General features: G+C 41.4%; 1 protein-coding gene across 5 annotated transcripts in view; it reads left to right on the top strand.

Annotated features, from left to right (window-relative positions):
• UPF2 (UPF2 regulator of nonsense mediated mRNA decay) overlaps positions 1–16103 on the top strand; it is a 79104-nt gene that overhangs the window by 44975 nt on the left and 18026 nt on the right. For all 5 annotated transcript variants that reach the window (XM_075857416.1, XM_075857415.1, XM_075857417.1 and 2 more), the window contains exons 15-17: positions 122–305; positions 9850–9995; positions 11003–11107. In XM_075857416.1, coding sequence (XP_075713531.1) covers positions 122–305; positions 9850–9995; positions 11003–11107 — 435 coding nt within the window. The remainder of the gene's footprint in view (positions 1–121; positions 306–9849; positions 9996–11002; positions 11108–16103) is intronic.

Below are 16103 nucleotides of genomic sequence, written 5' to 3' on the forward strand. Positions count from 1 at the left end.
ACAAAAACTACCATAAAATAAACAGGGTGGGCAAGATGCTGAATGCAGAAAATAAAACTGTCAGTATGTACAAATTTGATGCATTTAACTGTTTGGTTCTAAATTCTATTTTAATTTTTAGCGCTATTTCTGGTGGAAAAAAAGCCTGGATGTATGGACAAAAGACCACCCATTTCCTATAGACATTGACTATATGATAAGTGATACTCTGGAGCTGCTTAGGCCAAAGATGAAGCTGTGCAACTCATTAAATGAAGCTGTCCGACAAGTTCAAGATCTGGAACGAGAGTTTCTGGTAAAACTAGGTGAGAGGTTTAAAACACATTTTTTTATGACGTTTATGGAGGTTGTTGTCCTGTCTTAACAGGCAAGACGAGGTAGAAGAGTTCATTATTAGGCCTTGTTCACACGGCGCTCTAAAAAAACGCTTTGCAAAAACGCTAGCGTTTTTTACGCATCTACACATAGTTTTTTTTAAGTGCAGGCTTTTTTGCTGCGTTTTTGGGCGCGTAATTAGGACTCCCATTGACTATAGGAATTAGGTCAATTCTTGGAACATAAAACATGTCGAAAATCTGCCTGATGCTGCTTTTTTTACACACCGCGGTTTTTAAACACACGAGCTTAAAAAAAAAAAAAAAAAAAAAAGCATTGTATACACTACAATGTATTTTCCCATTGTCAATGACAAGCTTAACCCCTTCCCGACATTTGACGTACATGTACGTCATGGAAAGTACTGACTTCCCGCATCTTGCCGTACATGTACGTCAAACGTTTGGCACCGGCTCAGAAGCTGAGCCGGTCCCATCATCACCGGATCTCAGCTGTATCTTACAGCTGACATCCGACTGTAACGGCGGGGACCGAAATTAGCTTCGATCCCCGCCATTAACCCCTTAAGTGCAGCGCTCAAACGCGATCGCTGCACTTAAGGTGTTTGCAGCTCATCGGAACCCCAGTAATGAAATTGCCGGGGTTCCGGTGGCTGCAATGGCAACCGGAGGCCTAATACTGGCCTCCCGGTCTGCCTAGCACCGAAGCCGGTCAAGATCCGCCCGGCGGCGGAGCCTGATCGGCTTCCGTAGCTGCCGGCAAGATGGCGCCGGGTCAGGAGCTGATCCGGCGTCATCAGCGGTGGAAGTCAGCTGTACTGTACAGCTGACATCCACCTGTAACGGCAGGAACCGGAGCTAGCTCCGATCCCTGCCATTAACCCCTTCGATGCAGCAATCGAAAGCGATTGCTGCATCGTAGCGGTTACAAGCAGATCGCCAGCCCTGACAGGCAATCGGGACTGGCGACTGCTGTTATGGCAACAGGAGACACAATGGTCTCCTGCTCTGCCATTACGGAAGCCGATTTAGGCCCCGCCGGGAGGCGAAGCCTAAACGGCTTGCTGTCAGTGAATGACTGACAGATCTAATACATTGCACTACATAGGTAGTGCAATGTATTAGAAAAAAAAAAATCTGACCGTTGGACCTTCAAGTCCCCTAGTGGGACTTGAGAAAAAGTGTAAAAAAAGTATAAAAAAGTGTAAAAAAAAGTGCAAAAAATAAAAGTTTGAAAACAATAAAAGTTTCAAGTAATCAAATAACACACAATCCCCCTTTTACTCTTATCAAGTCCTTTATTATTGAAAAATAATAATAAACCATATGTATTTGGTATCGCCACGACCGTAACGACCGGAGGTATCAAAATATTATATTATTTATTGCACGCGGTGAACAGCGTAAAAAAAACCCGTAAAAAACGTTACCAGAGTTTCTGTTTTTTAGTCACTTTGCCCTACAAATATTACAATAAAAAGTGATCAAAAAGTCGCACGTATCCAAAAATGGTACCTATAAAAACTATAGCTCGTCCCGCAAAAAACAAGCCCTCATACAACTCCGTCGACAAAAAAATTAAAACGTTATGGTTCTCACAACTTGGCGACAGAAAAAATACATTCTTTTTACAAAAGTAATTTTATTGTGCAAAAAGTTGTAAAACATAAAAAAGTTCTATAAATGAGGTATCGCCGGAATCGTACTGACCCGCAGAATAAAGGTAACATGTAGTTTATAATGCGTGGTGAACTCTGTATAAAAAAAAAACAAAAAAAGCTGTGCCAGAATTGCGTTTTTTGGTTTACCTGGCATCCCAAAAAATAGGATAAAAGGTGATCAAAAAGTCACATGTACCCCAAAATGGTACCAATAATAACTACAGCTCGTCCCGCAACAAACCAGCCCTCATACCGCTACGTCTATGAAAAATAAAATTAGTTATGGCTCCAATAAGTCAGGAAATAAAAAAATATGCAGTTGTGCCCGAGGAGAACATTTCTTCTTTTTCAAGAGGCGATTTATCAAGGACCTAAAATTAGGGAACCAGGAAGGGAGGGCCCAATCATATCCGATGGAAGCGACGGTGCCCGTATTATACCAGGATAATACTTTCCCAGCAAAATTCCCCAAACTACAAAGGCGCGGAGTGTGGACCAAAAGGGGGATAAGAAATGACACCATTTATCAGTGCGACACCGGCCTGTGCAGAAAGGATTGCTTCACAGCGTAACACACATCTATGGATTATTTTTATTTTTTTATACCACCTGACTATGCCCCTTATATACTCCGCCCCGCTTACATGTACCCCCACATTATAAAACACCAGCAATACTCAAACAAATATAGTACCAAGCAAAATCCGCTCTCCAAAAGCCAAATGGTGCTCCCTCGGCCCTGAACCCTACAGCGTGCCCAAACAGCAGTTTCCTTCAACATATATGGCACCGTCATACCCGTGAGAACCCTTTTAACAATTTTTGTGGTGTGTGTCTCCAGCGTCATAAGCTGGGCATGACATATTTGCCACTGAATGGCATATCTAGGGAAAAATATAAATTTTTAATTTGCACCATCCGCAGCGCATTCATTTATGGAAAAGACCTGTGGGGTGAAAATGCTCACTACACCCCTTAATAAATGCCTTGAGGGGTGCAGTTCCATAATGGGGTCACTTATCAGGGGTTTCTTTTTATTATTTCACATCTGAGCCTCTGCAGTTGTGAACCAATACTTTGTAAATCGCCAAATTAGGCCTCCACTCCGCATGGTACTCTTCACTTCTGAGCCCTGTCATATGTCCAGACAAAAGATTAGGGCCACATGTAGGGTGTTTCTAAAACCGGGAAACACCGCATAATAATTAGAGAGCTGTCTTGTTATGGTGGCACAAGCCGGGCACCACATATTGGCATATCTATGGAAAAAAATCCCATTTTCACTCTGCAACATTGAGCGCACACTAATTTCTACAAAACACCTGCAGGGTTAAAATGCTTACTACACCCCTTGGTAAATGCATTGAGGGGTGTAGTTTACAAAATGGGGTCACTTCTGGGGGGTTTCCACTGTTTTGGGCCCACAGGTGCCCAGAAACCAATCCAGCAACATCTGCACTCCAAATGGCGGTCCTTCCCTTCTGAGCCCTGCCGTTTGCCCAAACAGCAGTTTATGACCACATATGGGGTATTGCCGTACTCGGGAGAAATAGCTTTACAAATGTTGGGTTCTTTTTTTCCTTTATTTGTTGAGAAAATGAAAAAATTTGCGCTAAAGCTACGTCTTATTGAAGAAAAAGGACTGTTTTTATTTTCACTGCCTAATTCTAATAAATTCTATGAAACATCTGTGGGGTCAAAATGCTCACTACACCCCTAGATGCATTCTTCAAGAGGTGTAGTTTCCTAAATGGAGTCCCTTTTTGGGCGTTTTCATTGTTTTGTCCCCTCAGGGGCTTTGCAAATGTGACCTGGCCTCCGCAAATCATTCCTGCTAAATGTGATCTCAAAAAGTCAAATAGTGCTCTTTCCCTTCTAAGCCCTGCCGTGTGTCCAAACAGCCGTTTATTACCACATGTGGGGTATTGTTTTACTCGGGAGAAATTGCTTTACAAATTTTGTGGTGCTTTTTCTCCTTCAGTCCTTCTGGAAATGAGAAAAAATTAGCTAAACCTACATTTTCTTTGAAAAAATGTAGATTATTATTTTCAGGGCCTACTTCCAATAATTTCTGCAAAAAAACTGGTGTCAAATCGCTCACTATACCCCTAGATAATTTCCTCAATGGGTGTTGTTTCCAAAATGGGGTCACTTGTGGGGGGTTTCCACTGTTTTGTCCCCTCAGGGGCTTTGTAAATGTAACATGGCCTCCGCAAACCATTCCTGCTAAATTTGAGTTCCAAAAGCCAAATGGCGCTCTTTCCCTTCTCAGCCTCGCCGTGTGTCCAAACAGCCGTTTATTACCACATGTGGGGTACTGTTTTACTCGGGAGAAATTTCTTTACAAATTTTATGGTGATTTTTCTCCTTTAGTCCTTGTGGAAATGAAAAAAAATTAGCTAAACCTACATTTTATTTGAAAAAATGTAGATTTTCATTTTCACAGCCTACTTGCAAAAATTTCTGCAAAAAACCTGTGGGGTCAAAATGCTCACTATACCCCTAGATAATTTCCTCAAGGGTTATAGTTTCCAAAATGGGGTCACTTGTTTGGGGTTTTCACTGTTTTGTCCCCTCAGGGGCTTTGTAAATGTGACATGGCCTCCGCAAACCATTCCTGCTAAATGTGAACTCCAAAAGCCAAATGGCGCTCTTTCCCTTCTCAGCCACGCCGTGTCTCCAAACAACCGTTTATTACCACATGTGAGGTATTGTTTTACTCGGGAGAAATTGCTTTACAAATTTTGCGGTGCTTTTTCTCCTTTAGTCCTTGTGGAAATGAGAAAAAAAATCGCTAAACCTACATTTTCTTTGAAGAAATGTTGATTTTAATTTTCACGGCCTACTTCCAATAATTTCTGTAAAAAACCTGTGCGGTGAAAATGCTCACTACACCCCTAGATAATTTCCTTGAGGTGTCTAGTTTCCCAGATGGGGTCACTTTTGGGGGATTTTGACTGTTTTGGCACCACAAGAGCCCTTCAAACCTGACATGGTGCCTAAAATATATTCTAACAAAAATAAGGCCCCAAAATCCACTAGGTGCTCCTTTGCTTCTGAGGCCGGTGTTTCAGTCCAGTAGCACGCTACGGCCACATGTGGGATATTTCCTAAAACTGCAAAAACTGGGCAACAAATATTGAGTTGCATTTCTCTGGTAAAACCTTCTGTGTTATAAAAAAAATTGTATTAAAAATGTATTTCTGCAGAAAAATATGAAATTTGTAAATTTCACCTCTACTTTGCTTTAATTCCTGTGAAATGTTTAAAGGGTTAAGACATTTTCTAAATGCTGTTTTGAATACTTTGAGGGGTGAAGTTTTTAAAATGGGGTGACTTTTTTGGGGTTTCTAATATATAAGGCCCTCAAAACCACTTCACAACTGAACTGGCCCCTGTAAAAATAGCCTTTTGAAATTTTCTTGAAAATGTGAGAAATTGCTGCTAAAGTTCTAAGCCTTGTGAGGTCATAGAAAAATAAAAGGATGTTCAAAAAACGATGCCAATCTAAAGTAGACATATGGGGGATGTTAATTAGCAACAATTTTGTGTATTATAACTGCCTGTCTTACAAGCAGATACATTTAAATTGAGAAAAATGCTAATTTTTGCAATTTTTCGCTAAATTTTGGTGTTTTTCACAATTAAATACTGAACATATCGAGCAAATTTTGCCAGTAACATAAAGTCCAATGTGTCACGAGAAAACAATCTCAGAATCGCTTGGATAGGTGAAAGCATTCCGGAGTTATTACCACATAAAGTGACACATGTCAGATTTGAAAAATGAGGCTCTGTCAGGAAGGTCAAAAGTGGCTAAAGAGGGAAGGGGTTAAAGGGAATGTGTTGTTAGCAAAAAATGTATATTTTTTTTTTAGTTAAACAATTAGTGTGTGGGTGATTAAACATTGTTCTAATGTTTTTTATTTTTTTCACGAGTCAGGAAATATTATAAATTGGATTCAATTTATAATATTTCCCATTGCTGGTCACTAGATGGAGCAATTCCCAAAATTGCAGCATTGCATGTGGTAAAGCAACCACATTGCTTTATGCTGCAAAATTGGGAAAAAAAAGCACTCGCTCTAGTGAGCTCTCAGATTCCCCCCCTCTTTTATCCTGGCTAGTGCCGGGAGAAACGAGGGGATTGAACGGTCTAACCTCCTACACTGTGTGTCGCCATTTTTTGAGCTAACACACAGTGTAGTAGGTTAACATACACTAGTAAACACACAGTAAAACACGAACATACATAGAAATCACTTACCTGCTCCAGTCGCCGCCGCTCCCTCCGGACCGTCCCCATAGGGAAGAAAAAGTGTAAAAGTAACACACAAACACACAAATAAATACAAACGTTTTTAATAAAACACTAACATCAAACTGATATAAAAAAAAAATTTGTGGCGACACTGTTCCTTTAAAGCATGCGTTTTTGACGCATTTTTCTGTGTTTTTTAGCTCCACCCCATTTTTTAACTACAGACAATTAGCATATAGGGAGCCATCAAAACAGTGGGACATATGTAGAATGGGGTGGGGGGTCCAGGAAAAGAAAAAAATAAGCTGCGGTCAAATCAGGGAGACACCGCTATCCAGGTCAGTTTGCCAGTTTAAAGAGGCTCTGTCACCACATTATAAGTGCCCTATCTTGTACATAATGTGATCGGCGCTGTAATGTAGATTACAACAGTTTTTTTTATTTAGAAAAACGATCATTTTATGACCTATATTAGCTTTATGCTAATGACTTTCTCAATGGACAACTGGGCGTGTTTTACTATATGACCAAGTGGGCGTTGTACAGAGGAGTGTATGACGCTGACCAATCCGCGTCATACACTTCTCTACATTGATTTACACTGCAGATAGCAATATAGCTATATCGCTATGTGCAGCCACATAAACACACTATAACGCTACTCATGTGTCATGACAATGAATATACATTACCTCCTGCCAGGACGTGATGTGTATTCAGAATCCTGATCACATCTGTAGCGTCTCTGTGAGTTAGAGCATAGCAGGCGTAGTCTCGCGAGATTACGATGTAACCTGTCATTCACAGCGAGATCTCGCTGTGCTGTGCTGTGCTGTAACTCACAGACGCTACAGAAGTGGTCAGAATTGTGAATACACATCACGTCCTGGCTGGAAGTAATGTATATTCATTATCAGGACACTACAGTAATGTTATAGTGTGTTTATGTGGCTGCACATAGCGATATAGCTAGATCGTGATCTGCTGTATAAATGAATGGGAAGAAGTGTATGCCGCTGATTGGTCAGCGTCATACACTTCTCTCCACAACGCCCACTTGGCCATATAGTAAAACACGCCCAGTTGTCCATTAAGAAACTCATTAGCATAAAGCTAATATAGGTCATAACTCCGTCAAAAATGATAGTTTTTCTAAATAAAAACCACTGCTATAATCTACATTACAGCGCCGATCACATCATGTACAATATAGGCCACTTATAATGTGGTGACAGAGCCTCTTTAACTTATATGACCTTGTGACAGATCCTCTTTATCACCAAGTTATCTCTTGGGATTATAAAACACAATGAAACTGGTTTTCCATATAATGCCCCACTGACAGACATGAAAATGTTCTCCCTGTTTACTTTTCTTTGTGCATGGTAACATTCCTTTCAGTTCTTTGCCTTGATTGAACTATACGATAGATCTTCCTGGTACTGTGTTTACATGTCTTAATTTTTATATCGCCACAAGAAAAAAGTAAACATATTTAAAGAGGCTCTGTCACCAGATTTTGCAACCCCTATCTGCTATTGCAGCAGATCGGCGCTGCAATGTAGATTACAGTAACGTTTTTATTTTTAAAAAACGAGCATTTTTGGCCAAGTTATGACCATTTTTGTAGTTATGCAAATGAGGCTTGCAAAAGTCCAAGTGGGTGTGTTTAAAAGTAAAAGTCCAAGTGGGTGTGTATTATGTGCGTACATCGGGGCGTTTTTAATACTTTCACTAGCTGGGCGCTGTGAAGAGAAGTAACATCCTCTTCTCTTCAGAACGCCCAGCTTCTGACAGTGCAGATCTGTGACGTCACTCACAGGTCCTGCATCGTGACGGCCACATCGGCACCAGAGGCTACAGTTGATTCTGCAGCAGCATCAGCGTTTGCAGGTAAGTCGTGGCCTTTTTGAGGCAATTTTGTGGTCAGTGTTTTTTTTTTCTCCAAACGCAGCATTCTCTTTGTATGGTCTTTTTTGCCATAGGCTTCTCTATGGGGCTTCAAAAACGCCAGAAAGAATCATGTTCAAAATGACACTAAATGGAAAAACGACAGAAAAAATATATTTTAATGACACTGGCATTTTTAGAAGCGTTTTTTGATGCAGTCTAAATTGCCAGAAAACAATCTGTGTGAAGGAGGCCAAGAATCTGTCGGGCAATGTGATGCAGACTAGAAGGTCTCAAAAGGCGGCACATGATGCCAGGTTCTAAAAAGATTGAAGTACAGATTTGAAACAGTCATTGTAGCCCTTTTCCAGACTGGTAGATTTCAAAGCCAGTGCTAAGGCTCTGGGACTCCAGAAAAATCACAGTGAGAGCCATTATCTACAAATGGAGAAAATGTAGAACAGCGGTGATCCTTCCCAGGAGTGGCCAGCCTAACTATTTCACCAAGACTGCATAGACTATTCATCCAGAAGGTCACAAGTGCCCAGATGAACATCTAAAGAACTGCAGGCCTCACTTGCCTTCGTTAAAGTCAATGTACACTCATCCCTAATTAAAAAGACATTGGGCAAATATGACAACCATGGGAGAGTTACAAGACGTAAACCACTGCTGACCAAAAAGAACACAAAAGGCCCATCTTGTATTTGCCAAAAACATCTAGATGACCCCCAAGAATTTTGGAATAATCTTCTGTGGGCTGATAAGTCAAAGGTGGAATTTTTTGGAAGACATGGGTCACTTTACACGTGGTGTAAAGCGAACACCACTTTGCATCATAAGAACATCATACCAACTACAAACGTGGTGGTGGTAGTGTGATTTGCTTCTGCAGGACCTGGACGACTTTGTATAATTGATGGAACGATGAATTCTGCTCTATCAGAAAAACCTGAAGGGAAATGTCCCTCCATCCGTTGCTTAACCTAAAGCTCAAGCGCAGGTAGGTTATGCAGCAGGACAATGATCCGAAGCACGCATGCAAGTCCACCTCCGAATGGCTCAAATAAAGCAAAATTTAAGGTTTTGGATTGGCCCTGTCAAAGTTTTGACTTGAATCTCATTGAGATGCTGAGGTAAGACCTTAAACAGACAATTTATGCTTGAAAATCCTCCAATGTAGCCGAATTAACTGTGCTGCAAAGACTCCTCACAAGTTATCACAAACGTTTGATTGCAGTTGTTACTGCCAAGGGTGGCACAACCCGTTTATTAAGTTTTAGGGGGTAATTACTTTTTCACATGGGTAATATAGGTTTTGAATAAAACTTTATTCTCAATAAATAGAATGATCATTTAAAAGCTGTGTTTTGTGTTTACTTGTTTTGTCTGTCGTCATATTAAAATGTGTTTGATGATCAGAAACCTATAAATGTGACAAATTAACAAAAATGGAAGAAATCGGGAGAGGAGCACTGTATGTAATATCTGGATGCTATGAAAACTGCAACAAAACGCTGTGTGCATACCTTTAATTGTGTGCGGTTTGTTCTCCATGCGTCGAATACACACATGTCAGGATTTGGAAGGGCTAGAAAGTTGTACCTAGGTCAGATTCCAGGTGAAACCCCTGTTTGTTCTGCATTCTCATACAAACATGGACATCTGTTTTTGACGATTGTTTGAATTTTTTCATTTTAAGGTCTGATGAATGATAAAGATTCAAAACATTCTATTGCTGAAGGTGAAGCTTTAGAGGATGAGGATGATGAAGAGGAGGAGGAGGCTGGAGGAGAGACAGAGGAGCAATCTGGAAATGAAAGTGAAATGAACGAGCCAGAGGAAGATGTCAGTAGATTTCATAATTTGCCTTTATTAATAATAATCTAAATACACCCATTAGAAAAACACAATTTTTAATGTAGCCACATAGCACAGCATGGGTCAGGCAAGGTTACGATCAAAGAGGCGGTTTGACAACACTTTTTTGATAGTTTTGCCATGATACACAGGGCTATTTTACATTTCGTTCGCAGGTTCGTTTGAGTTTTCCGTCGAAGGAACCGATGAACGCAAAGCCAAACTGGAAACCATAGCTTCCGTTTGCATTATCATTGATTTCAATGGTAATGCTTCCGTTGCAGTTGGTTTCCGTTTTTTTCGCAGAAGTTATTGCGTAGTTGACTATGCTATTGTATCGGTGAAAAAAAAACGACTTTACGGAACGGAAAAAACCGTTGGGCTTTCACTTACAGGTTCCAAACAGGCCCTTAAAGAGGTTTTCCAGACAGTAAAAATGTAAAGCCTATGCCCTGGATAGGCCATCAATAACTGCTGGGTCAGGATCTAACTCCAGGGATCCCCACTGATCAGCTGTTTTGAAGGGGGTTCAGCGCTGGTACGAGCACTACTTCCCCTTCATTTCTACTTCGACACGCATTTAGCGGCGAGTCTCCTGTATTGCAGCCTTTTCTCCCATTGAAGTGAATTGGAGAAATGTCACTTTCTATCGGGAAAGTAAATTAAATAAGGGGGGAGTAGCTGGGTTGCACATAAATTACATGATATTACTTGTGTGTCAATTCTACGTCAATATATTTTGTCACACAAGTTGCAGCTGTAGTCAGACATTTAAAATGTCAAAATACAGGGAGGCTAGCTAGTAGGGGGGGGGGGGGGGTTGCACGGTGCCAGAGAAAGGCACCATCCACACCTCTGCCTGGGTAATTATATATAGGGCAAGGAAAGCCTAGCTATACCTCAGTCAAAAGATATTTGCTTACTAATAGTTACGTTTGAGTAAAAATAGTTGTAATGTTCGACACACTAACAAAGATTTAAATCCTACGTTTTAGGATGCTTCAGAAAATGAAGAAGAAGAAAGGGAAGAAGAAGAGGAAGAAAATACAGATTACATGACTGACTCTAACAAGGAAAATGAGACTGATGAAGATAACAATGTATGTAATCACGTCCCTCCTCTGACTATTGTGGAAGAAGTGCTTATATTGTACAGTACAGAATTTCCATGTTCCTGTGGTTAACCATTATTCCTGAGAAGAAAGGCCTGTCCTCTTCTAGCCTCTTAAGTTTGTGCTCTAATAAGCTTGGTGTCATTATAGTGTTGGTTGTTATGAATACATCTTATGAAGATAATTTATTAGGACTGGCATTTCATACGTTAACTGAACAGGACTGGAGTATAATGCGGCAAATTTGACGCATCTTTGCCTGTCCATGCGACGCAAAGTCAAACTTAAATCTATGAGCAGGCATAGATATGTGCTATAGTTTATACCTACTTCTGGCGTAAGTTATAATTACGCCCCCTCCTACATATCCCATTTAGAAGTGTTAAACGACAAAAAGTTACTGATTATTAAGCAAATACTGCGTGCGCTGTAATTTGCAGCTTTTTTTTTCAATTTCAATTCCTTCGTTTTCTGCAATAAACATACCTATAAAGACGAGTATGAGGCGATGGCACCAAAGCCATATTCTCAACAAGTATGGCAGCATTAATCAGAACAGAAGGTTCTCCAAACATTGGAGGAAGACATGAGCAATCAAATGTCATCAATTATTTATGACTTGTAGTAGTAGTAGTAAATAATACAAGATCACCTGAGAAATAAGGAAAGGGGAGAAATTTGAGGAGAGTAGGAGAGCGAGCATTGGTAGGCAGAGTTGGGCCTATAAGTCTAAAAGGATAGACCAAATAGGGGAACCCAATACGAATTAAATAGAGGTTAGGCAAGGCTTGTAAAAAAGCTAAATAACAAATCAGTGAGTCCCTGAGGTTGTAGAAAAGTGTGAATCCCATAAGGAACATACTAACTCAAACGTTTCTTGGGTATTACGAGTCTTGTCAATGAGAAGTTCCATGTACCTGACATCCTCAATACGTTGATATAGGTTTTATATGGAATGGAAACAACCTGACAAATTTGCCCAAGTTTGGATCTTATGTACCGTTTTCCAGGAGATCTCTTCTCCAAATGGGCAAAATCGCCATTGGTGGACCCGCTTTTCTCTTGCCTATCCAAGACTATCCTCTGGACCACCACATATAATCCTTTTCTTTGCAGCTACTTATGCTTCCTTGAGACCGATTTTTGCTACTGCTTGGGTCAGCAGAGCCTCCACTAAATGGCTTTTCCACCTCTGTCACAATATTCTTTCTGGGGCACCCCATGAGGAATTAGTAGACCTCTGCCATCAGCTCTCAAGTACAACTAAATTTACCCTTTCACCTATGACGGCACCCCTGGAGAGACATCCTATTCGCTGGACAGGAAGCCTGAGGATATAAAAAAGGACACATCTCTCCACACACCGTCAGGTTTCCTGTCTTCCGGATGGTTGCAGACCCACTAGCAGGTTCTTACCTTTTTTCCCTAGTGGTGCTCTGGAAGGGGTAAGTCTCCTCTGGAGGGAGCAACCTTAAGTCTGGGGACGGTTACTCCCCCCCTCTCTCGGTCCATCACTACCCTCCCTGCAGGTGGTTTTAGGTCCCCCTGGCGGGAGAGCGGTTTTCCCGAGGTCATACTCTGTTCCATGGTGGGGCCGGTACGCATTCCTAGCGTTGGCGGTTTTCGACTCTGTGCAAAACTTCCGGTCACGGCGATGCGTCACTTCCGGCGGTGTGACGTGTCCTACGCTCCAGGAAGTGTTGGTTCTGGTGACCCTAACGAGGAGGAGGGGCTCCAGGCGTCCAGAGCAGATGACCTCCCCAGCCAATCCAAGGCCTATCTAGGCCTGAACGCTATGGAGCCTCCGTCTCAAATTGGCGGAACACCCCTGGGTTATGAGATTCCTGGCAGCTTCCTCTAGGCTTAAACCCCAGATTAGATCCTCCATTCCTCCATGGGAGTTAAATATCGTTCTCTAGGCTATGACAAACTCCCCATTCGAACCACTAGACTCTATAACCCTAAAGATGCTGACAGTCAAAATGACGATCTTCTTGGCCATTACGTCAGCCCGTAGGGTAAGTGAGATACAGGCCCTTTCTGCGTTTGCCCCATATACTATTAGATGATAGTCATCTTGAAGACCTTACTGGGTTTTCTTCCAGTTTAACTGCCTGTCCGTAAGAAAAGTCCTAGTCCAGTACCTAAAAATCATTAAAGATTTAAGAACCTCAGAAAACTTAAGTCCTAACAAGGGTTCGGCAGCCAGTAGATCCACTATAGCTAGATGGATTAAACAGGCTAAATGTATGGCGTATGTAAATCCGATTCTCCAGCCTCCAGAGTTCTTCGGAGCTCACTCCACCAGGGCTGTGTCCACTTCTTGGCCTAAGAGAGCAGAGGCATCCCTAGATCAGATATGTAAGGATTCTACATGGAGCTTTCCCCACCCCTTCCTCAAGCATTACCGATTACAACTGCATACAGCCTCTGACTTGGCCTTTGGTAGAAAGGTACTACAAGCTGTGTTCCCATCCTAAATATTGACTTCTATTGTACATCCCCAGGGGTGCGGTCATAGGTGAAAGGGTAGTAGATTGATTTACTTACCAGTAATAGTTTTTTCATGAACCTATGACCGCACCCCTGTGTTACCCTCCCTATTCTTGTAGCATATAGTCCTTACAACGGTAAATTGTCAACATGAATATAAAGGGATTCCTTGTAAATACTGTATGTATAAAAGTGTGAGGTAATTCCACTTGGGTGGCTCAAAAAATAAATAAATAAAAAAAACTAAACTAATTCTCATCCTGAGTTCTTCCTAAGACTGGGTGTGTGGAGAGGTGTGTCCTTTTGTATACCCTCAGGCTTCCTGTCCAGCGAATGGGAAGTCTCTCCAGGGGTGCTCTCATAGGTTCATGAAAAACCGATTACCGGTAAGTAATCAATCTTTTTTGTGCGAAGATTCTCTGGATGCCGGACGCCATGTGGGCTGCTCCTCCGCTTCTATTGTTGCTGTCCACAGGACTGCTTGGAATAAATTATGGCCTGTTGACACAGCATTGACACACTTCCGGACTGCTCTTCTCTTCATGGGTTCAAGAAAGAGCTCTTGCCCGACTCAGACCAATGTCGTGGTGCTACAGAAACTGGGATTTTGCTTTAGCGTCTGTTGAAGCGGTAGTTCTGATTGCACGGGGCTTGTTGAAGTGGATGATCCACACCATGTTGAAGGCTAGGAAGCTTTCTTCAGTCTACATTCACCACCGTACTTGGAAGACCTGCTTACGCATGTGCAAGGACTGGCATATTACTCCCTTGGTTTTTTTTTCTCTGTTCAGGATACTGTCATTCCTCCAAGAAGGGTTGGATAGTCTTTCCTTGAGTTCACTTAAGGGGCAGGTGTCTTGTTTATATTGCCCTGATGTACACCACCAATAGTAGGGAATAAATTAATTGAGGGAAAGGGGATATGGAAAAGAAAAAGGAGGGCAAGAAGTATTCAATCTATAGATCTCTAATGATAAAACCGGCTGTGGTGGGTATAGTTTACCATACAGGGATAGGGCGGACAGTCCCGTTGGAACACCCTATAGAAAATATCAGATCTTGGTTCTGGACGTGCTGCGGTAGGCTGAGTTTGAACCTCTGCACGAGATCTCCTTATGTCTCCTCACCTGGAAGGTGGTGTTCCTAGTAATAGTGACCTCCATTCGGAGGGCTTTTGAACTAACGGCCCTGTGTTGTCGTTCCTTTCAGGTTAACCTATCCATTGCTTCCTTTTTTCTCAGATCTGATTCCTTGTTTGTGGTTTCGGTAAGGTCCAAGGAAGTGTTTGGTGGCCTCTAAGGCTACTATCACCGTCTGTATTGTTTTGACTATTTACGAGCTCTACCACGTCAAAGAGGTGGGAACCCCTATTCCGGGTTTAAATAGGGCGTTTGATGCCTCCTGGGTTGTGTGCAATCAGGCTCTTGCTCCTCAAGTCTGCAAAGCAGCTACCTGGTCTTCTCTGCACACTCTTACCAAGTTCTACAGGGTGCATACTTTTGCATTAGTGGATGCTCTCCCTGGTCACAAGGTTTTGCTAGCATCTATGGATTAGTTGATATCGTACTTTTATTATTAAGAGGTGTCAACACTGTATTTCTTAGTGCCATGCCTCCCTAGTAGCAAGAACATATACCTATGGTCTATATCCCCCAATGTACTTGTTGTGAAAAGATTTTACAGTGAATACTCAAAAATCTCTCCAATTATTGTGATTTTATGAAGATATGTGCATGTAGACATAGGCATAAGTGGTATGTATGAACTCTGCACATCTTTAATTTTTTTTTTTTTAGGATGTGTTGCATCTAATTTTCTGCTTGGGTAACACTTTTTTAGCCACAATTATACATTTTTGTAGGCATTTTTATTTTATTTATTTTTTTGAAACATTACACTTTGAAACAAAATTGCATAAAAGTGCCTGTGTGTATAAGGTGCTAAGTGGCATGTGCCAAGTGTCTATTTTCAGAAAATATAGATATTGGGGTTTAATATGATTTTTTTTATTTTTTTTGTAATTTTATTTTTACTTTTTATAAGTGATAAATTTATCCTGGCTACCAGAGGTGCAAAATATTAAACTTCAGCCTTTAGCTGCCAGGTGTTTTGAGATAAAGGTTCTTTTACACAGGCCAATGATAGGGCGAACAAGCGTTCCTACGAATGCTCGTTTGCCTGATCGTTGTCCTGTGTAAACAGGGATGCGATCAGCTGACAAATGGGCAAATGTTTGTTCGTCTGCTCACTGCTTCTTTTATGCAGACATAGAAATGGTCGCTTGTCGACAGCACATTTCTGTGTTAACGAGATGTGCTGCTGACAAGATGCAAATGTATGAGGACAACCGATTGTAGTAATGATCGTTCATCCTCATACATTCTGATTCATTTCTCCATTTAAATAGAAAAAACAGGTGCTGATCGACATGCGGTATTGTCATTCTGCTCTTGTTTTCCAGACAGTGGGCAATTATCGGCCAAACAAGCGT

The sequence above is a fragment of the Rhinoderma darwinii genome, chromosome 3 (assembly GCF_050947455.1).
Source record: "Rhinoderma darwinii isolate aRhiDar2 chromosome 3, aRhiDar2.hap1, whole genome shotgun sequence".
NCBI classification, from domain to species: Eukaryota; Metazoa; Chordata; class Amphibia; order Anura; family Rhinodermatidae; genus Rhinoderma; species Rhinoderma darwinii.